Source organism: Sceloporus undulatus, chromosome 4 (assembly GCF_019175285.1).
Source record: "Sceloporus undulatus isolate JIND9_A2432 ecotype Alabama chromosome 4, SceUnd_v1.1, whole genome shotgun sequence".
Classification (NCBI taxonomy): Eukaryota; Metazoa; Chordata; class Lepidosauria; order Squamata; family Phrynosomatidae; genus Sceloporus; species Sceloporus undulatus.
Window position 1 is genome coordinate 217,166,711 of NC_056525.1, and position 23,985 is coordinate 217,190,695.

The 23,985-nt window shown below is 38.5% G+C and overlaps 1 protein-coding gene across 2 annotated transcripts in view; it reads right to left on the reverse strand.

Moving 5' to 3' along the window:
* Positions 1 to 23,877, reverse strand: part of RUNX1T1 (RUNX1 partner transcriptional co-repressor 1) — a 178,757-nt gene extending 154,880 nt beyond the window's left edge. The window contains exons 1-2 of one of the 2 annotated variants that reach the window (XM_042462741.1): positions 23,815 to 23,877; positions 2,768 to 2,940 (exon numbers count right to left, since the gene is read on the reverse strand). In XM_042462741.1, coding sequence (XP_042318675.1) covers positions 2,768 to 2,855 — 88 coding nt within the window. In that variant the 5' untranslated portion in view covers positions 2,856 to 2,940; positions 23,815 to 23,877. Of the gene's footprint in view, positions 1 to 2,767; positions 2,941 to 23,490; positions 23,509 to 23,814 lie in introns of those variants that run through there. The other variant, XM_042462740.1, reaches the window with a different exon arrangement.
* Between the last annotated feature and the right edge of the window lie 108 nt (positions 23,878 to 23,985).

Consider the following 23,985-nt stretch of genomic DNA (forward strand, 5'->3'; position numbering starts at 1 on the left):
GAAATATAAATGTAAAAAGTAAAAGTGGTTAATTAATGCAATTAATGTGAGAAGCACTGTAAATCTAAAATAATTTTAGTAGTACAATAGCAATAGCAATGGTAGTAATAATGTGTGTGCCTTCAAGTTGCCTAACAGTAATATTTTGTCATCGTCGTCATGTGTCTTCAAGTCGTTTCCAACTTATGGCAGCTCTATCATGGGGATTTTCTTGACAAGTTTCTTCAGAGAGGGTTTGCCATTGTCATCCTCTCAGGCTGAGAGAGTGTAACTTGCCCAAGGTCATCCATTGGGTTTCATGGCCAAGCTGGGATTTGAAGCCTGGTCTCCAGAGTCCTAGTCAAAGGCTCAAACCACTACATCATGCTGGCTCTTTTCTTAGTCCAAATATTAGGGTTTTAAACCCTCAGCTTCCTCCAATTACATAGTACTAGATTTCTATCCTTCCCTTACTCCAGTGACCTCAGGAGCACGCTTCCTCTAGTGTAGATGTTATTCTCACAACTCTGTGAGGCAGGATGTGCTGATGGAGTGACCAATGTCACCCAATGCGTTTCATGTCTGAATGGGAATTTAAATTTTCATCAGCAGAAAGAATGGATTTGATGTTATCATTTTCAGATCAGCAGATTAAGAAAGCCTTTAAATATTGAAGCAGAAGCAAGCACTTTTAACACTATCCGTGCCTACAGTCACCTGTGCTAGAATCAGTAATTCATTATATTACCAATAGCTGGCTTAGGTAGCAAATAAGAAGCAAAATATTTCAACAACCACCTTATTTAACAATGCTTCAGATTTCTCTGAAGGGAAATGCGATTATTTCAGCATAACCTCATCTCTGTTTTTCATTAGCAAGCAGATGAAATCTGATGCTTAATCACACCATTTGGAAGGGCAACTTATTTTTAAAAAATAAAAGAAATATATCCATTAAAATAAACTCGGAAGAAGTTTGTGGCATGCATTGCAGCTGCATGACATTTTAAAGGCAGCTGTTTGGGTTCAAGAAGATGCCCAACAGGATTGTTTCTCATTTTGTTTGACAGAATTTCAATTCAGGTTAGAATCAGTGGCCAAATTTCCAAACTGGATACTAGACAGATGTGCCTACTTATGACAGATGCTTTTAGGATCCAAGTTTATTGGCATGCCTTTTAGAATTTATTGAGGTCTATGGTTATTATAATGCAACATACTGATTTTAGAACACATAGATTTTGGTGGGAAAGAACTAAGCATGCACTTAACATTCTCAGTGAAATATCTAAAGAGTTAAAGAGGCCTCATTTGATTGTGGTTTCTTAGAGTATGTCTCACTGAATCCAGGGCTTGGAAAAAATATGACTGGGGACTCCAAACAGCAGAATCCCTCAAAACTATTGTATCACATGGCAGTAAGCCCAACTTCTCATGTTACTCAGACTTTTCTGGAAAGGAAAACATGAACCATTAGAGGAGATTCTTGAACCATCTTCCCCTCAGTGTTTTGCAAATACATTGTAAAAGAGGTGAATTATGAAGGGGTCTGCTTGGATGAAACATCTGGAGAAGTTTCAAGTGAAGTGTGCTGGGGGGGGGGTAATGGGGGGGATCCAATGATTGGAAAATTTTCCACAGTTGAAGAGTTAATAAGATCTACTCCCATATGGAAAGGGCATATTGAAGGATGCATGAAAAATGACTCATGCCCTCTTTTGGACAGAGCTATGGGTAAATAAAGTTTTTGTAGATTGAAGAGTTCAAAATGGCAGGAAATAGCTGCAGTTTTTGAGGACTGCTTCCAAAAGCTCTGAATGTATCAGAGTTTTCATCTGTAATGGATGCACATTATACCCTTTGTACTTTATGCATGCATATAAATATAGATCAAAACACTGGCTGAAAATATAGTGACGTCTCAACTTACTTAGAAATATTCAGTAATCCAGGCACAGCTATATTTGTAACAATGGGGCTCAACAGACCGCCTCTAAGGGGCAGCTCCATACCATCCTTTTCCTCACCAGAATGGGGCCACAACAACTGCACACTGCAGTCCTGATCTGGCCTTTCCACAGCACGAAAAGAGCCTGCAAAAAGCAGTTCTTTCTCACACTGCGGAAAGGGAACCCTAGCTGAGGGACCCAATTGCATATTACTTCTTTATTGAACCATACACGCTTCCCCTTTCCTTTGTCTAATGTTTTCCTTGTATAGAATTTTACACTGTAAGTTCCTTGTGTCAGAGACCACAGAAGGACCACAGAAGGATCATAACAATTTGGCCTATGAACAGCAGAAAATGCATGGTTTTGAATTTTACAGTGAAAATATGACTGCAAGATCAGCTGGAGGTGAGACAGATCAGATGCAGAAAGAGTTATTTTTGGACTATAGCCTCCAGAATTTCCAGTCCATAAGGTGGCCATGCAAACTGGGATAATCTGGGAATTTTACTGCAAAACATTTTTTTCTAAGCTAAACAATAAATGTGCCCATGGGCAGAAAAAGTAGATCACAAATCTGATCTCTTCCCTTGATTAGACTGTTCATTCTTTGAGGTAGGTTTCAATACAGCAGTTCCTTTTTCTAGTACAAATTCTTCATCCATCCCATCCAAAATCTGAAAGCTCTACAAGGTTATGATTCCAAATAATTCAAGAGGGGTAGGAATGAAATAACAAGAAAAAGATTTATAGGCACAGTTAAATAAAGACAAGGTACAAATTAATCAATTTAATTTATTTTTCAAAAATAACATTTTAATTACAAATCTGTTCCTTACCTTGGCAAAATTCAAAGTTCCCTTTTTTCCGGCAGTCACCTATTACTAAACTCAGTGCTCTCCAAGTGTTTCTTTTGACAGATATCATTCTCCACCAATCGTCCTGCTAATTTCCTTTCTCCTTTTCTGACTGGGACAGATATTACGTTCACCAGCCCAGAGATCAATCTTTTCTATTGACAACAACAAAAGGAAAAAAAACAAAAATGCACATATCACAGCTGGTTTGAAGCACAAAGCCCTGCTATTTACATTGTAACATTAGATCACTCTTTAGTGAAAAATAACAAAAGCAGTAACTATAATCCGATAGCCAATACTTTATCATTACATTTTAAAGTCAGTGTTTTATTATTAAAACCTTTAAACTCTATTGCATCATTGTCTTGGTACAAGCCTCACTCTGCTAGTGGTTATGTATTTATAGGAGAGACAGTCAACATACTTTTTACTGTGAAAACAGTTATATATCTGTTTTGCACAGCTGCTTGCACAAAGGTATAATCCAGAACAACTTGGCTACTGGAAATTTTTGCTTAGAATTAAGCTGGATTTAGGTCTGCATTGTTTAGTTTCAGAGTGGAGGAGGAAACAAATGAATACTGTATTGAACAGTTAATATTGCAGATTAAACACGGGTCAGAACCAAAGATTTAATTATTTGTTAATTATTTGTAGGAACATTGTAAACAGCCTCATATCTGTAGCAGTATTCAGACAAACTGTGTTAGTTAAATCAGTATGCAAAATGATCTTGTAGCACCTTTGACATTAATTGAAGTGTGTAGCATAAATTTTTGTAGATGCAGTCTATTTCATCTACATACATCTGATGAAGTAGACCCAGTATATGAAACTTTATGTTACAACCCTCGTTCTCTCAGTTAATCTCAAAGGTGCTAAAAGAACCATATTTCTTATACCTGGTCAGATTATTTCTCTATCAAGGCCAATGTGAGCTATACTGATGGGTAGCAACTCTCCAAGATTTCTCATCAGCTACTACTACCTAATCCTTTTACGTAGATCCCCATCTTTGGACTTTTTGGATATAAAACACATGCTTTGCCATTGAGCTGTGGATACCTTCGCAATGGTAGAATTCCTATAGATTTCATATGACATTAGAATTTCACCATAAAGCCTAGGATTTTTCAACCACTAAAAAGCAACACACTTGTTTGTGGTCTGAGAGGTTTCCCATAGGCTTCAATTGAATTAATCTAGTAGAATTAAGTGAATCATAGAAGTACCTCAGTGAAAGTATTCTACAACTCAACTATGCAGTCATAATATGTTCTAAAAATGCTGCCCTATATTGACTCCTAACAGTTTGTATATCATAGTGCTGTAATTTTAAAATGTATGTAAAGGTGTTCTTAGGTACCTGGGAAAGTCAAGAAAGGAGGTTGCCCAAAGCATGAATTCTTCTTCTTGTTTCGACTCCTAATCAGAACTGATTGAGAAAAACCAATGCTGCTGGGACTCTTTATCATGTTTTATGAGGTTACTTAATCCCTCCCAAGGCAATGACATAGCAGAGTTTTCCATCTTTTCAGGAAGACTTCTCATTGCATCTCTGAATGAGTTTGCTTCCCTAAACAGAAACTTAGGGAGCAAGCTTCCCAGAGCATGGTCTGGCTCTAGCTCTGGCTTTGTAGGGACCCCCACAGTTTTGAGTGGTTGATGAATCACTGGAAGCATCTCTGGAGAAGATATTATCAGGAGAATGAGGAGTATACTGTGAGCAGGGCTGAGCACCTAAGTATGTGTGTATGTGCCTTCAAGTCACCTGTCAATTTGTGGTGAGGCCATGAATTTCAAAGGATTTTCTTAGGCAAAGAATTACTCAAAAGGTGGTTTTGCCAGTTCCTTCCTCTTAAATATAGCCTACAGGTATCCATTGACAGTCTCCCCTGTAAGTACTAATCAAGGCTGACCCTGCTTACCTTCTAAGATTAGGTGGAATCTATTGCCTTTAGTGTATATTGATCATCCAGGAGCCAATGTTTAAACCTCTCATCATTTAAATCTCCATTTAAATCCAGAACATTGTTGGAAATGAAAATGTGTTCTTTAATAAAGAGGAACCCAAGGGCAAGTGTCAGTGGTGGTCTCTACCGAGTTGCTGGGGCCCAAAAGAGCTGCCTGAGAATCTAAGGTGCTGATACTGGGCCTGACTAATTCTTAGCCTTTCAAACTCAAACTTTTCAAAAATCACAGTTCCTAGCCAGCTTTAACTGGAGAAAAAGGAGTGCATCTTATTGCACTCTTTTTCAATTTGAACACAATCTAAAGCTTAGTAGCTCTTAAATTTGCTTATTAAAGGGTAAGAGTGAATTAGATTGACAGAAGAATTAGAGCTATCGGTTTGATTTTTTAAAACGGCTTCCTTGATTGTGACCAACATTATTTTCCTTTTTCACATTTTGCCAACTAATATTATACAAATACCACAACTATTATTCTATATTGAAAGCATGACCAAAGTGAGCTATCAGAGTAGCAGCAACCTACATGCTCATATTTTATTATTTCTTTTATTTATACCCCACTTTTCTCCCAGTATGGGAATCAAAGCTGACACTGTAGCTTCTAACAAAACAGCTAAAACAGTCTGTGGTGGTACAATTTTTTAAAAGCATTAAATAACAATCCAATCAAAACATTAATTTAAAACACTCAAAATACATTAAAACATATTGCATATTAAAAATAGAACCTCCATTACCCCAATCAGTTAAAGGCTGAAAGCCTATTTAAATAAGGTCTTTGTCACTGATGAAAAAACAGCAGGGAGGCGCCAACAAAACTTTTCATGAAAGGGGATTTCACAGCTTGGGAGCAACCACTGAGTGGACTCTATCCCATGTTTTCATCAGATGCACCTGGGTAGGTGGGGCAGATGGTCAGAGAAAACCCTCTCTCGGAGACTTTCAGGAAGGCTTCTATGGGGAAGATACAGTACGAGCTCTTGGGGCTTTTGTCTATACATGTCAGAATACTCCAGGCTGCCCCCAGAATATTCTGGCCCCTGCATTCCCCCTGAATCCCCCCACACACTGAAAAGTGGCTGTGGTCTCCACAAACTGGCCAGTGGTGCTGCTGTGGGTGCAAGTTGTTCTGTGGTGTCCAGAAAGAGGTGCCCAGCCTCATTTTGACCTCAGAGTGACTCATGTCCATACAGCAACTCAGCAGGGGTGCTGAGGGACCAGCAACCACCCATCACTGCTCACTGTCTCTGCATTTTGCTCCATGTTTTCTGGAAAACCTGGAGCAAAAAGAAAATTTTAAAAATTGGGGACAAATGGTAGAAACCCCAAATCAGGTCTGGGCATTGTGTAAACAGTCTGGACTAAATTCAGGGTTTGGGGGCTGCATAGTGTAAACATCATGCAGCCAGCCTGGGGGGAATTCGAAGTATAGCCAAGCACTCAGACAGTCTGGACCTAAGCTGTATAGGGCTTTATAGGTCATAACCACAACTTTAAAATGTGCATGGAAATGGACCATTACCCAATGAAGCTGTTTCAACAGGGAATTTACGTGCTCCTTATAACTTAGTCCTGGTCAGCAGTATATTTGCAGTATTTTGGGCCTATTGAAGTTTCTGAACAGTTTCCAAATGCTGCCCCATGTACAGAGTGTTACAGTAATCCAAACAGGATGTAATCAAGTCATATATTATTGTAACCAGATCTGTCATTTAAAACAAACAAACAAAACCAGACATTGCTGGCTCGCTTTTGTCCACCACTAAAACCTGGGCTTCCAGGCTTAAGGTTGAGCCCAAGAGAACATCCAAGCTCTGAAACTGAGATTTCAGGGGAGCATATCCCTTCCAAAACAGGTAGAACACCTACTCTGTGATTTGCTTTTCAGCTGGCAAGAAGGACCTCTTTTCTGGATTAAGCTTCAATTGTTTGGCCTCATCCAGTCCATTCTTGACAACAGAGACTAGTCTAGTACTAAAACAAATTCCTTGGAGTTAGATGCAAAGGGCAAACAGTATTGAGTGTCACCAGCATATACACACAAATATATAAGTCTTGGAGAATCACAATATTTATAGAAATACACCAAAATATTGGAAGAAAAATGGGAGGAGCCAAATACCACACTGAAAACTGAGCATGCTCAGTAGGCCACTAATGCTGAATGACTATTGGGGGAAAATAAGGAAAACAAGGTGGGAGATAGGATGGAGTATTGAGAAGAATAAGGCTAGTTAACTGGAACAGTGAACAAAAGCAATACTTTGTTGCACACCATATTGCATATGACAACATTTTGTTGCAAGATCCTTTTGTATACAGTTGGCTCTTCTTATATACGGATTTTTTATACGTGGATTCAAGCATCCATGGTTTGAAAATGTTCAATAAAAGTATAAATTTCAAATATCAAACCTTGATTTTCCATTTTTATAAGGGGCACCATTTTGCTATGTCATTATATTTAATGGGACTTGAGCATCCATGGATTTTGTTATACACGGGGGATCTTGGAACCAAACCCCAGCATATAACAAGGGTCCACTGTATTATAAACAGCAGATCAACTTCTACTGCCATAAAGGATCACATTTACTATGCTTTTTAAAGGTCTGTAATTAAATATGGTAATTTAAAATTTGTTGCTGCAAAGTTTAATTTGACTTATTTGCTGTATTTTCTTGTAAAGTAATTAATGCTCCCCTTCCCTCCAAAATGTGTTTTATCCTAAGCCACTTAGAGCTTTGTCATACTAGGGGAGATCCCGCAGGAAAACGGGAGTTAAATGCGATTTAAAATACATTCAAATTTAAACCAAACTTGCAAATTCAGTTAGTTTCTCACACTAGGAATTACACAAATGGAATAATGCGAAGTTAATCTGAACACAAAGCAGAGAAAAACATCAGGTTTTTTTTTACTTTTGGGTTGTTCCAAAAGTAAAAAGCTGCCAGTTTTCTCCACTTTGTGTTTGGATTAACTTCATATTATTTCACGCTAACTGTGTTATCTGGGTTATCTTTGGTTTAAGTCTAGTTTAACTCCCGTTTTCCCATGGAATCTCACTAGTGTGATAACATAGTTAGAGAACTTTATGTCACTGGCAGCCAATAAATAAAGTAATGACTAAACAATATGCCAGTTTTCAAGAAAATCTCAACTGCTGGATGCACCTGAAAAATTCTGTTTCAACGAATTCCTAGCCAATATGTAGGTATTGCTATTATCTAATAAATTAAACAAATTAATGTTCAGAGATTACACATAGTAAATACAGCTAAAAATAAAAGCACACATGTAAAGGATGACAGTATCCTCTAAAGCCCAGAGTAGGCCAAAAGTATGAATATAAATTCTCTTAAATCTTGCATGGGAGACTGGAAAAAACAACAACCAAGTGCATTCTTCTGATATTGCATGAGGCACACATGCCAATATTTTCTTTCAAACTTATTTTTGCTAGGGCAAACTGGCATTGTTTCCTGGTAAATACTTTCCCCCCGCAGTACAACCAATTTCCATAAGTGTTTACTCCATTAGTGACTATTATGAACAGCTACCTATATTACATTTTCGTACCAAGAGAAATTCATATTAATTTGAAAGGAAATGAAACATGTATGTAAAAATGGCAACCTGTAGCTTTGACTATTACACTTGTCAAGTTTTCACTTCATATATTTCAATGATAAAATAGATTTGATATTGTTAAAATTATCTGCAAATACAGCCATATATCACAGGAGCAGCATTGTTTCTTCAACTCAATGTGGTTGATAATATTTACCAGCGTTTCTTTTCATGCCATGCAAACCTAAAAGACCTCTATTCATACTCTGAATAATGATGAATAGGTTCAGAGTTATTTTGCAGAATGATGAAGCAATTAAATTTAGAGTGTCTCTGTCTAATACCTTAGATCAGTGATGTCCAAGCGATGGCCCTCCAGATGTTCTGGACTTCAGCTCCCAGGATCCCAGACCATTGGCCAAGGTGGCTGGGGCTTCTGGGAGATGAAGTCCAAAACACCTGGAGGGCCAGAGTTTGGACATCACTGCCTTAGATACTACTATTTATTTGATCTCTCAAATTCCATGCCTTACAGAGTTTTACCACATGGAAAAGAAGTCTATAGAAGATACGTATAAAGACAATTCAGAACAAGCTACCAAATAGAATATAAATGTTGCTTTTAAATGGTATTAATATACCTTTAGTGAAAGGCATGTGATTTAAATCAGGGCGAACAAACTTCAAGCATATGGAATAAATGCTGCTTTTTACTAAAACCCCAAGCTAGATTATCTGGAGCCTAAAAAAACATACACACACAATGATAAAGTATTTTTGGCCCAGGTATTTGTTTTAACTGTCAGAACACAATGAAGCCTACAGTCCCTCCACACAAAAATCTAGCTGTAGGCCTAAATCAAATTACTAGCCCTAACTTGAATTAGAGATTGTCTGCATGGACAAAATGAAACAGTTCCCACCCCACAATGACCTATCTACACAATGCAGTGCCAAATCCTCAATATGAATGTGGACTGTCTTCACAACTTAAGGCCAGTTTTCAACCAAATCCACATCATTCCAGCCTTAAATTGGTTTAAAATAACTCACCTCTTGTTTTACCCTCCTTCTGCACACACACAAACTTATACAGAAATTATTTTTCAAACACCTTGATCTAACAGTGCACCAAATCATTAAAGTGTTTCACCCTCTACCAAAGTATAAAAATAACCATAATTATCACATTTTGATTTCCCCTTTTATTTTATTTCCAATGAAATTATTGGCAGTAAAGCCATACATTATTTTTGAAAAGCCCATACAAGTGTGCTCAAAAACTGCACCTCACTTTGAAACAGAAAGCCCTAAATAATGTGTATTTCTCCAGAAAAGTGGCATTTAAAAAGCTCATCATGTTGTATAACCATGGAAATAGTGAAAAACATACATTCCCAAACAAATATTACTTTTTCTCAATGGTATGAAGTAATTAGAGCCATATGTGTAAATCTGTGATCCGTGCAGTAGTTCAAGCTGCAGCTAATAGAAAATACAGAGAATGAACTCTGCCATATAAAAGATTCTTGTTACAGAAATATAATGTGGAAACCAGATGCAGACAGAAACCCTTAATCACAGATGGGAATGTAATCACTGGCATACAGAATATTTTTTGATCAATCTTAACCATATGCGAAATGTATTTATTTTGTGCAGAATGCAATAACTTGCGAGAGTATTCTATTTGAAATCACTTAACCTCATAGTCAAGGCACTTTTATCTTACTCCTCCACTCCCTTTCCAAGATATTAGGCTCAGCCAAGGTTTTAAGAAGAGGAGTCACTGGGCCTGGCAAATCATTCTTCTATCAGTTTATCTTTCAAAAAAAAATTAATAGGATGTAAAGACTACACATATCAACATAAAAAGAAAATCAAGTGCAGTTACCAATTCCTGTATTGCTTAGTTACTGCCAAGAATCCCTTCATCACCTAAGCATGCACAGGATTATATTACCATTGAGTTAAAGTCTTTTTCCTCTAGCAAAAGAGTGAGCAACTTGTTCGGCAGGAGAGAACGATATGGGAAATACATCAGAAGCCAGACAGATGCAGTTCTTTCACCAATGTTGCTGATACATAATTAACAAAATTTGCATATCACTGTTTTTGTCTTTTTTTCTTTTTCAACTAGATAGGCACCAATTTACAGGTAGTGGTTATGTTATACCAGCGATGGTGAACCTTTTCAAGGCCGTGTGCCCAAACTGCAACCCAAAACCCATTTTATTTATTGCAAAGTGCCAAGTCCCTCTGGCTTTCTAGTAACAAACTCTGGCAAACTCTGTGCTGGGACGATGGCACATGTGCCCACAGAGAGAGCTCTGAGTGCCACCTCTGGCACGTGTGCCATAGGTTTGCCATCACTGTGATATACCTATAGTCTTACCCTGAAATTCTGGCATCCTGATGTCAGTATTATGCCTTACATCTGGGAGAAATCAAAACTATGGTTGTGTATGGTTATCACAATGAAATCATAGTTTATCATGATGGGAATGACTGAGTCTGGAGGCTTGGGCTCTCATATTCTCTGTACTTCTCCAGTGTAGCTATGAGATCAGAGGTTTTTGCTTTTCAGTTTGATTCTCCACAGCTTTATTTAAATCCAATAAACCAATTAATCTTAACCAGAGTTCAGAATGAATGCAAATAGTGTAAGAGTGTGGTAGCTCCACGCAGCTCTCTCACTACCAGAAATTACATCATTAGTTTTTCTGGTAGGTCTGTGGTGGGACCTGGACAAAGCAGAATATAGTGGCACTATTACTTCTCTTGATCTAGACACTATACATTTATTGATGCAGCCTAAAATTGCATTGGCCTTTTTAGCTGCCGCCTCACACTGTTTACTCATGTTCAACTTGTGGTCTACTTGGACTCCTAGATATTATTCATTGCACCTTTTCTACCATTATGTTTCAGCCTCAATACCAGTACCAAGCTAAGATCTCTCTTTTTCTTCTTTCCTTCCAGCTGGTGTAAAGAGAGAGAGGTAGCCCCAGAGAGTAAAGGGACACACTCTTTCAAGCCACCAACACAATCACCACACAACACAAAGCCACCTCTGGTTGCCTCCATTCCTTTCCCACCTTCTGGACCTGTCAGTGGGAGGGAATGGAAGAATAAAGGGCAATGCTGCCCCTGTTCAATATCAACAGGAGCCTGCAAGGTGGTATGAGGATCCCACCAGTGCCAGTCTTCTTGCACTGTTTCTTGTTTCATTGCCACTGCCACACTTGGACTCCTAGATCACTTTCACACATAGTCTCCTTCAGCCAGTTGTTGTTGTTGTTGTTGTTGTTGTTGTTGTTGTGTGCCTCCAAGTTGTTTCTGACTAATGGCAACCATAGAGAGAATCATCATCATGTTGTTGTTGTTGTTTTGTAAGATTTGTCAGAGAGGTTTTGCCACTGCTTTCCTTTGAGACTTGCCCAGTGTCACCCAGTGCATTTTCATGGCTGAAAAGGGATTCAAACCCTGCTCTCCCGAGTTGTAGTCCAGGACTCAGACCATTACACCACGCTGGTTCTCTTCAGAGCCTACATGGCCAGGTAGTTAAATTTCTTTAATTTATATCCCTCCCTTTTTGCCACAAAATAACACTCAAGCAAGAATCGTATATTGAACAGGTAGCTTTCTGATTAGGAGTGAAAAGCAACCATACTCTATTTATGAAAATAAAACAGAGTATTTGATCTTGTCTTGGTCACTCCCAGTACCTGAGATGGGGATCACTTTCTCAAGACAAAACTCATGGAAGCCACCCAAAGTCTGGAAATTCCTATAAGAATAGTTTCACTCCATTCAACTGCATATTCCTATGTTGGTTTCCATTTTGGGTGGAACCTTTGGCGGGGTACAAACCGCCGCTTTGCGGCGCTCCCCCGCCGCCGCCATTTGCTCTGTGCGGGAGCCGCAGCAGCCAAACCGCGCGACTCCCGCGCGGAGCAAAAAAGAAGCTCCATTTCGGAGCTTCTTTCTGCGGCGCATCTATGACGTCGCGAGGCGCATGGCGCGGACTCGCGATGTCATAGGCGCCGCGACACGTCTGGACGCTGTGCGTCCAGTACATAAAGATGGCGGCGCCCATGTAGAAGGGGCGCCGCCATCTTGTACGTATAGGATACGTACTAGGGTTAGGGGGTGCGGAAGCACCGCCCCTTCCTAACCCTAGTACGTATCCTATACGTACTAAATGGCGGTGTGTATCCCGCCATTGTGACTAATTTTCATTCAGTACGTGGAGGAAGTACTTCACTTTATTTATTTATTTTTCTGATGTAGACACTGCAAAAACAAACATGGACAAGAACACAATTTCTAGTTGGTAATCTATAAAGTTACAATGTACATCTTTCACACACACACACACACACATCCCTTGACACAATGAAAAATACATACATTTCAAAAATACACAGAAATGTGCACATTTCAAAAGATTTACAGAAATACATCATTCTGAGTTTCCATAAAAGGAAAAATAAACCTCCACAGTCTAAGAAACACCTGAACTGAAATGAGTTTTGAGATGGAAACCACAGACCTTTGATAAGCTTGATTTTGCCTTCATGCATCTTTAATTTTTAGTAACTAACAATATGTTCATTACTATGATGAATAGGCTGGACATACAGACTGCAACAAGTGCAGTTTATTTGCACATGCACTGCAGAGACAGCTTGAGAGAATGTGAAGTCAAAGGCTTTCGTGACTGGCATCCATAGTTTTTTGTGGGTTTTTCGGGCTATGTGGCCATGTTCTAGAATAGTGTCTTCCTGACGTGTCGCCAGCATCTGTGGCTGGCATCTTCATCTCTCTGAAGATGCCAGCCACAGATGCTGGCGAAATGTCAGGAAGAAACTCTTCTAGAACATGGCCACATAGCCCAAAAAATCCACAAAAAACCCTGTAGGAAATTTTTATAATGTGAAGAAGTGTACAAATTTGTTTATCTTTTTTAGAGCTTGGAAACATTATTTTTTTTGGACTACAGTTCCCAGAATTCCCCAGTCAGTCTGTCCATTTGGCTAGTTTGGGAGATGCAATACAGAAGTAGCTCTTCTAAGTTCTGTTCTGTGTAGCCTTGTCCTGAGTTCTCGTCCTTGACCAGAGAACTAACTGAGAGGATAGGATGAAATGTAGGGAACTTTGTTTATAAATAGAAATTAAAGGTTCCAGGTACACATTCTGATATACAAAAGAGATTCCAAAGCGTCCTTTTTGCATATTAAATATATAGAACACCCATTTTTGGTACTGAAATATGACAATGCCTTGAGTTCTTTAATTTCCACTAAACCATTGGAAACAAGAGACAGAAAAGAGAATCCAGCACCACAAATGGTCTGGCTATTTTTTTATGTTCTTCTAAGAAACTCAAGGCAATGTTCTTGAGTCCCTATCTATCTTATCCCACATTTTAGTTTCATGACAACCTTGTGACATAGATGAGATTCAGAAGTGTAGATTGACCGAAAGTCACCCAGTGGATTTTATTGCTGTACATTCTGGCCTGTTATTCTATTCACTACATTTTTGATGATTTACAGCATAATCCTGTGTACATTTACTCAGAAGTAAGCCCCATTGCATTACTGAATCTTACATCTATACAAGTGTGCTCAAGGCTGGAAACAAGACTCAGTCCTTCAAGCCTTCCTTTGTTTTGCTCTATACTGCACTATCATGTATCAGTGGGGAAAAGGCATAACTTTCAATTTGCAAGCCATCAGTACTGATGAACAGCTCTCAAAAGACATTATATATAGGTGTATAACATCAGATCCTATTTGATCTTGAAAGCTAAGCAAACTCAGCCCTGGTTAGTACTTGTATGAGAAACCATCAAGCAATATTAGGTGGTGTAGGCTATATTTCAGATGAAAGTAATTAATTGCAAACCACCTCTGAGTATTCCTTGCCTAAGAAAACCCTATGAAATTCATGGGGTTGCCATAAGTTGACAGGAGAATTGAAGCCACATACACACATCTTAGATTAAGCCATAACCCTAAGATGTAGTGCTGCATGCAGACTCTAAATAAATTAGACTTCAGTCTGGAAACATCTTCAGACAGGGACACTGGAGAAATACACTAAACTCACTGGCAACACACTTCTGTACTGAATAGTGATTCAGCACCCGTGAGCAATTACAACATGAAACATCACACCTCCGGTTTATCATTTGGTTTGGAGGACAGCCAACTTCACTCAACCACCACCACTGGTAATTTAAAGAGCTAAACTAAGAAGAAACTAAATATAACAACACAAGGGGATTACAACATTTCAAATGTTTTAGAAATAATTCTAAGAAGAAGAAAGGGTCTCTTTTGCCTCTAGGTATGAATTAATATTTATAAGCACAGAGAAAAAGCCAAGTTTACAAAAGAACAGCTACTGCAAGAGTCACTAAATCACATCACAGCTTTGGAGAGACCATGAAAAGCTATCCTTTTCAAATTCATATAGATCTGTAAAAAATTTCAATGCATTTAACCCACCCTTAAGCCTTACACCAGAAGAAAAAGTACAGTACAGGAGATGGCACTGTTCCCCTGGGGATTGTGCAATCACTAATAGAAAAACTAGCACAATTAGGGCAAGCAATATCACCTAAAGAAAAGTCATAATGGATTGTTCAACAGTTTATAAAATGTCTTGCACAAGCAGAATTGAAGTGCTGGATCTGACATTTGAGCAATGAAAAAACATGGTTTGTGCAAAGATAAAAAATGGGATTTCCAAAACTTTAGAAGCCTTACAGTACTGTAAAGATACCACCAGATACAGCCGGATGAAATATTCTCATGGTATATTAATCAATAATTTGAATACTGTTCCTGTACTTACTATTCTCCTGTTCTTATACTGAGCTGGTTTTAACTGATCCAATTTTATGTTTTAATTTCATAATTATTTATCTGTGAACTCCCACTGAATTCATTTGAATTCCTAGTGAATTCATTTGGACTTGCCACGTAATTACTTTATCATTTATAGGATTACCATGTATAGGATTTTTACAGTATGTTAGTTGATGTTAGATCACACAGACCTATACAGGACAAGTTAGTGCTACTTAAGTCCTGTTAATTTTATAGGGTCAAAGGGCAACAACAGACTGGCATAAAGAGCCAGCGTGGGGGCAGAGTGGGGGTGTGGCGACCACACGCCGACTGCCCTGACTCCGCCCCCACACTGCCCCCAAGCTGCTCACCTGACCAGATGGCCAGCAGCATCACGCCACATCTTCGCTGCAGTGTTTACATGCGCTACGCCAAAGAAGTGGTGAAAAGCTGCCTCCATCACAGCTAGGGTGTCCTTTCCATGGCACAAAAAGCAGCAGCTTTTTGTGGCTTCTTCGTGTGCTGCAGAAAGGCCAGATCAGGGCAGCAGCATTTAGTTGCCACAGCCCTGATCCAGTGAGGAAAGCGGCAGCTGCAGACCACTCCAAAGGGGCAATCTGTTGAGTCTCTACATTCAAGTAACTTAATTTGTATCAGCCCAATAACTTTCATCTCTCATTATAGCTAATCAGTTAAAATACACTATTTTCACTTTTTTTAAAAAAAATAAGAAGCACATTCTTTTTACACTATATTATTCCTTTTTTCAGAATCAACCAAAAGGGCAAAGTTACATGGTTTTGAATTTTATGTTTTTTGAATTGTAGTGTGGCATATTATAGAAGGGATGAAAAAGTGGACATTGTTTACATATCATTTTTCATTTACATGCTTACAGTTTTAAAATATCCCATTGTCCAGCTAAAGGCAAACTTAAACCCTACGCAGTGCATGCCAAGTTGTAAAATAATAATTATTGCTGAAATAATACTAGTCAAAATGAAACCTTGATTCCAAGCATAAGAAAAGTAGCATGTATAATGCTTCATATAATAAAAAGGCATTCTGGTTTACAGATAGACCAATATCCAATATCACTGTGGAGGAAGAAAAAAACAATAAAAACTCTTTGCATGCATTTCTTTTTTCTCTCCCCACCTCCTCCCCAATCTAATTTCACTGGCAAGGGACAGTCCCCAGAGAACAAAGAGAATAGAGAACCAATTATATCCAGAGGCTGGTTTCTCCAAAATGAAGGCATCTGTTCCATGCCAATGACTTCCACATAGAAGAAAAACAGAACTTTGAAGGCATCTGTGTTCATGGTTGACAGTCACAGATCTTAGGGACTTCTATAATTGCCCAGCTGCAAACATAGATTGCTTACTTCTGCTAATGCTGCTCTTATTGTCAGCTGATCTCCAATCTCTCTCTCTCTCTCTCTCTCACACACACAGAGAAGGATTACAGAGTGATCATTTGTAAAGCAAAGCTGAGAGAACCACACAACTGTCCATTCTGTCTTACTGCTCCTTATTACTCTGAATTTTGACATCTGAACTTTGGCATACCTGAGCATGGAATTTTCTCATATCTTTCAAAAAGCCAGAGGTGTGTGTTTTGCATGTGCCTTCATGTGGCCTGTTAACTTATGGCAACCTCATGAATTTCATAGGGTTTTCTTATGCAAGGAATCCTTAGAGGTGCTTTTGTCAGTTTCTTTCTCTCCAACGTAGCCTACAGCACCCAGAATTCATTGGTCGTCTCCCATCAAAGTACTAACTAGGGCTGACCCTGCTTAGCTTCCAAGCTCATTTGGTGCCATTAGGGTATTTAGGGCCTGAAATATAGCTTACAGTACCAGGTATTTGTTTGCAGTATCTCAGCAAAGTTCTAACCAGGGCTGACCCTGCTTAGCTTTCAAATGAAGACAGGAACTAGCACCTTTGGGGTATTTAGTACACATAGCTTATTGTGATAATATTATTTTTCTGGTTAGGCTTGGAATGGGACCAGCAAGGCAGTAATCTCATCACACACTTAATGTACTGTATACGTTCATACACACACAACAGTGAAACAAGAGGTATTAGTACACAGGATCAGAATCTGTGTAACTAGGGTTGCATATGTACTGCAGAAATATTCAGCTTTGACACCACTTTAACTTCAATGGCTCAATGCTATTAATTCCTAGGAATTGTAGTTTTGTGAGACATTTAGTCCTCTCTGTGAGAGAGCTGGTGCCACAACAAACTACAGTTCCCAGGATTCCATAATATCAAGCCATGGCAGTTAAAGTGGCATCAAGCTGTATTAATTCTGCAGTGTGGATGCACAATTGAACAACTGAACTGCATACTGAAACTGAGGGCTGCCTTGCATTTGAATATCATTCTGTTCTCACTCAGCTACTTCTGCCTGAGACACTATTCCACTTTCTATGAATTCGTTCACTTACTCTACAATAAATATATCCATCCATTTGCTATATAATAGCACATGCTTTAACAGCTTCTGATGCAAACGTGTTAGTAAACTGACCCTTTTTAAACACTTAAGAATGATTCACAGGTTTTGTATTATAATGGATTATTCCAACTGCATTTATTATAGAATAGGTGTTGCAATTATCTACAAAGGAGACCAAGAGTTGGAGATGGAAGGGAATATATTCTACACTAATGCAAATGTGCAAAAACTAATAACATTTTAAAAAAGGCAACCCCCTCTCCATTTTCCCCAAAAGCAAACAGTAGGCGGGGCAAAATACCAGGTAAACAGGGAGTATTAACATACGGTGAAGTCACCACTGTACCATTTCAACACAGATGGGTTACTGAACAGAAAGGGACAAATGTTAAACGTGGATGAGTGGTGATTCAAAACAATGGTGCCTGTAAGGGACAAAGATGGGAGAGAAATCCAATGGATCTTTAATTTCATGCAGAAATATCTCTTTTTCCATCTCCCAAAGCTTCTAGCAGAACAGAATAGCCTTGGAAATCTGTACATTTGCAAGGCTTGTACAGTAATACATTTTGAAGAAAAAGCACCAAAAGTCATGAGTAAAAGTGCAATTCAAAGACCATGCTAATTTGGAAGGGGTATTATGGCCAGAAGGCTACACGTGTCTCTTAAATATCGGTCCATCTTGCTGGGTTTTTTTAACATTAGGGTTGTATATATAATATCTACATAAACCCAGAGAATGCACATCATGTGGGGCTGTAGATAAATACTTCATCTGTTTAATTTGATTGTATCTTGAAATTGGATGAAAGGATTGTTGTTGATTTTTTGGTTAAAATTTTAGGAATCTTTCAAATTAATAAGTCTCCTTCAGTGTTCCCCCAAAGTATCTACTTTCAAGCTGTGAAGATGGATCCCTGACTCTGTGAAGTTTAATAACAAAGTAACTGTCAGGTTTATATAGCCTAATACCTTCTCTGCAGTTTTTTTTACACTCCCTTCACCCAACTGTTGGTCAGTTGTTGTGTTTGTTAAAAAAAAACCTAACCAACAATCTGGCGCCATTGTTCATAAATGTCTGGCAATGCTATCAGGTTTCTGCCAGCTGAGCAGCATAATCACTTTGACAAACAATCCTACCTGGAAGTCCCTTAGAGCACACTTTCTTAATCTACTGTAGCACTCTTCCCAAGTTTCCTTTGCAGAAGTATCACTAACTCCCTCCCCTGAAGCTGTCTAATTATCTAGTTTTAGAGTAACAATCGCTGTTGATTATACTATCTATGGTTCAAAGAGGCTCTACACAGCAATTACACATGCTTTGTCCTGCCTCATTCCACAGTGCACATAATGTCCAATATAGACTAATAAGCCACCCAATATGGTTTGAATGCTGGACCAGGACTCTAGGAGATCAGAGTTGAAATCCCCTCAGATATGAAAACCCACTAGATGATCTTGGCAAAGTCACACTCTTTCTGCCTTGAGGAAGGCAATGGCAAATCTCCTCTGAATAATTTTTGTCAAAGAAAGCTGGGATAGCATTGCCATAAGTTAGAGTTGACTTAAATGCACATAAAAGCGAGACACAGACTTAAGTCATTTCTGACTTAAGGAGACCCTAAGGTGAGCCTATCTTGGGGTTTTCTTGGCAATATTTATTCAGAGGAGGTTTGCCACTGCCTTCCCCTGAGGCTGAGAGCATGTGACTTGCCCAAGATCAAACAGTGGGTTTCATTGCCAAGCTAGGCATCAAACCCTGGTCTCCAGAGTCATAGTCCCAACACTCAGATCTCTATGCCACACTGGCTGTCAATAAACAGAAACATCTTCTTAGGCTCTCAAGCTATGATTTTTCCTAGCCACACTCTGTTAATTTGACAGAGCACTAAAATGCAAGATACATGCTCTATACTTACACCATTGCCTCTGTTCTTTAGGCCTTTTTGTCTAGGGAAAACCATATCACCTAACTATTTTGAAAACATATAGTCATTTAGCTTGGGTATTAAAGCAGACACTAATGGTTGTTTGTTTCACTTGTCTTACTGTTTACATCACTAAACAAGTGTGGCAGGACTATTCATGTGTCAGAATGTAAAGTCTTGATGTAGTTGTATGCATTAATGTAACTTGTGAGGAAATTATGAAATTGTACTTTGATTTCCTGCTGCTCCCAGGCAAACACAGGAATATTACACTGAAAACAGAACATCAGCCAGACGACCCATTGTGGAAAGTCTTTTGACCCATCGAATTGAAACATGACATTTGAACTACCACCTAGGGAGGTGACTCTGTGGTCATCATCAGTCAGGCAAGAAATGTATAGTCTACAAGCTCTTCAGATAAAGTGAATCACAAAGGGAAACTGGTTGGTGGTAATGACTGGTACTTATGCAAATTGCATATTAACATCCAGCCAGGCAGACATATTGAAGACTCCTATAGCCAGGAAGCTTAACTATAGGTTCTTGTGCCACTGATGTGGACTATGAAGCTACTTTCTCAGGTGGTGGTTAACATTCCCAGTGTCGCAAATGTAGCAGTGAATAACCTGTTGGAACCAATAATTTAAAATTTCAACACTGCAACTACCACAGCGCAAACAACCTCCCAGTGTGCTTCCTACTGCTGATTGAGCAGATTCACTCCACTAGATGGAGCCTTGCCTAAAAAGGCAAATTTGCAAGATTTGCTTTGATTTAAAAACTCTGATACCTTTGCATGGATCCTTTTATTTTATTTCCCATTCTAGATACCTAGCTGAATACACATACCAAGAACATTAGAAACACTTTGAAGACCTTGCCTTTTTCTGTGCATAATTTCCACTGAAATCAACATGATATGCTAAATTCAACTCAAGATCCCATTTTTAGTTCAGGTCCCTCCCCTTTATTTATTTATTTTTAACTGACCCAGGTTTTACTTGTAGGGCCATTTTAATATCATGAAAACACATTCTTATTATTCAGTAACATTAATTATGGTATGTTCAAGAAGAGCATTAAAACTGCTATATGCAAACTGTACAGTTTTTTGATTGGGCTACACATTTCAACCTCATCTTTTAGGTCACCTTTTCCCCACTGGTATAAATGAAAATAAGTAGAAATATCTAGCTATGCTCTATGATTTCTAACTCCCACTTTCTTTTCACAATCCATGTCCTGCACATTTCATAAAACTTGATTAACAACACTACTGAAGAGAATTTTTAATGAATCCACTCAAGCATAATTTAATCATTTTATTTAAATATGTAAAAAAAGTTGTTCTGAAGCCCTATTAACTGAAATACAGTTGATTACCTTAAAATTTCAATTTGTTGGTATAATAAGAAATAGGCTACACTGTATTTCTTTGGAGACTGGAGGCATAGCAGAAAATGAATCAAGGTTTGTTGCAATAAATGCCAGATTTTAGCCCACTGCGTTATTTTAAGGTTTAGGTTTCAATACCATTTTTTCCCAACACAAGCTAAATAAGATCTCAATATTCAGCTATGAAAAGAAATGTTACAGCCCATCACCATGACAAGGTCCTAACTACATAATGCCATTTTTTCAGATAGGACAAAAGCAGTTTTTTTTAAAATATAGAACAAAAACACACATTAAACAAAAACACAATAAGCTATAGGTTTTTTTTTTCAGAACAGACTTTTTCTCCCATATAACCCACTCACATTAACAAAAGACTGCAGTAGCTTGAAAATTATAGGGTGTTATTTTTAGTGGAACTAGTTCAATATTCATATTGCAGCAGATGTAGCAGTTTAACAAAACAGCTCTTCAAATCCCGCACAAATTGAAAACAGGAAAACGGATTGCATTTTCTCTTATCACTTTCCTTTTCTGAATTGACACTTTTGGCCTTCTGAAAATTTACACATGGCTTTCATCTCAACAGCACCTGCTGATCAAACAGAAACCTAACATTTTCATGGAAACGGTATGAAAGACTCATTTTCTCCTTACCATCTCACAGGGGCATCAGTAGTCCACTTCATGACCACAATTGTTATATTATTATGGCCCAATATGAATGCATTTTATATTTTTATTTAAGTTTTTTTTAAAGGTTGAATCACTAGTAGTTCTTTTCATATTAGCTCTTTGTCTGCTTTACATTAATTTCTGTCTCCTTGCTTACCGAACACTGATGGGTTTTATTGTGCTGCCAGTTCCATTTTGCAGAATATCTCAAAGAGTTTGAAATAATTAGGGGGAGTATATATTTCATGGTCAATATGTCTCTAGTATATATAAATACATTCAGATAGTACATTAGAAATTAAAAGTAAAATTCTAGCAGGTGCTTTGGTACTTAAGCATAGTTGGATTTGTGCATTGTTTCCCAATTAGTTCTGAGGAGGAAAAAAAAAAACTTTATAACTGTACATATACTTGGTGCTCCCCTCTATAAAACAGGAAACAAGTGCCTTGTCAGAACGTCTGCTCTTAGCCCATAAACTCTGATGTGCAGCAACAGTGGCAGGTAACACAGGCTACTATAATTCTAGGTGTAATTAATGTTGCTCCCATGATCTGCTGCATGTCATTTTTGAAACTGATAGAGCTCTAAACCTTCTCAAATGCTCTGAAGCCATCCATTACTATTCTGCTTCAGTGATAAGGTAACTTGAAGGCAGAGATGACATACAATAATATATGTGGCAGTCTGCCTGTTGGTTTCTGAACTTGTGTTCCATCATGCTCACTGAGGCAATCATAAACCTGAAATGTCAATATATCCAGTCAATGGAAGTAAAATAATGGGACTCTATTGTCTTACCCTATTGATTTGCTGTTGTCAACATGGATACATGTCCTCTTGCCCCTCTTGACTTTAAACAAATTTTAATTAGATTCTTAGCTACTGGATCTGGGCTCTCTATCCAGCTATTTAAACAGCTGACCAGGCACTGTAGCAAGAGGGAGGTGCTTGTATCCTAGATGCAACACCCATTTACTTGAAAGTAAGCTCTATGGTTTTCAGTGGATGTTGAAACACTTTGCTTAGGGATGGGGTTAAAGATAATGACATTTTCAGAGGTTTCCTGAATATTTCTTTTAAAGAGATACAGTACTTGATTTTTCTATTCTTTCCTATTTTGAGGAATTCTAAGCATTATATGAAAATTAAAGAGATAAATAATTTGCTCACATTGACCTAAATTATATCAACTAAAAGCTGGCAATGGTTAAAACAGTAAGCACAACTGCTTTTTAATATTATTTTTTTAAAAAATAGACCATTGATTTCAACGGTTTCTGAAAAAAATGCATGCAAGTCAAGCATAACAGTTCAAACAAGAAATCCCAGAGGTTGCAGTCTTAAGAAATGTTAAAAGGAACCACATCCCACTGAGGTCTGTGAGCTTTCTCACAAGTAACCATGCAGAGGGTTGCGGAATTAATTGCATTTCTTTCCTGTGATAACTGCTGCATCAAAACAATCTGGGTAACCCACATGCAGACCTGTCAGTAAAGTTGAGCCCAGGAGGAAGGAGCTGTCCTCTTCCTCTGTTTTGAGAATACTTTCAACCCATTCTCACCTAATAAAAGAGCTAATCCAGTTGTGATTATGTTCATTTTCTCCCCCCTTTTAATGGTTTTTAAAACCTAGTCAATAAATTCTTCCCCAGGAAAAAACAACAAGAACAACAACCCTGCATTTCCTTTGCTTTATCTTGTTGGTTTTTTAAAAAACAAACACCAACAATCTCCAAAATCCATTCAGATTACCCAAATTAGCTTCACTGAAGATAAGACTGGAATGGGGAAGGGAAAGACTAGGAGGAGAAGGAGAATCTCACCTCTCTGCAAGAATATGAGAGAATGCAAGGCCAGGCCAGGTGAGGTTAGATGCCTCATATCCTCCCACAACAAAAGGCTGAGCCCCTCTTTCCTCTCACTCTGGGCTAATCTTTAAATGTAAATTTTCCCTCACCAGAGAGGAGAAGGAAGATAAGAGGTTACATCTTCACTTCTCCGAGCCTGTTATCGACTTCAGCATCATTTAGAGAAAAATGGGAGGGGTGTAGAAAGAAAAAAGAGAGGAAGGGGGGAGGAAAAAGCCTTGCTCTCTTCCTCACCCCCTTCAAATCCCCCTCCCATCCATCCAAATGTTTGGAGATTACCTTTTGGCTGAGGAGAGCCCAGGCAGGAGTTGAGGCAGCAACGCAGCCCGGGCTTTGTATTCATTAAACACACATCTCAGCTTATCTGAAGTAAGAGCCTTGTCAGGATGGCACATTGTGTGAGAGAGAAAGGAGGGGGGACCAATGTGCATCAGGGTGATTACAATATCA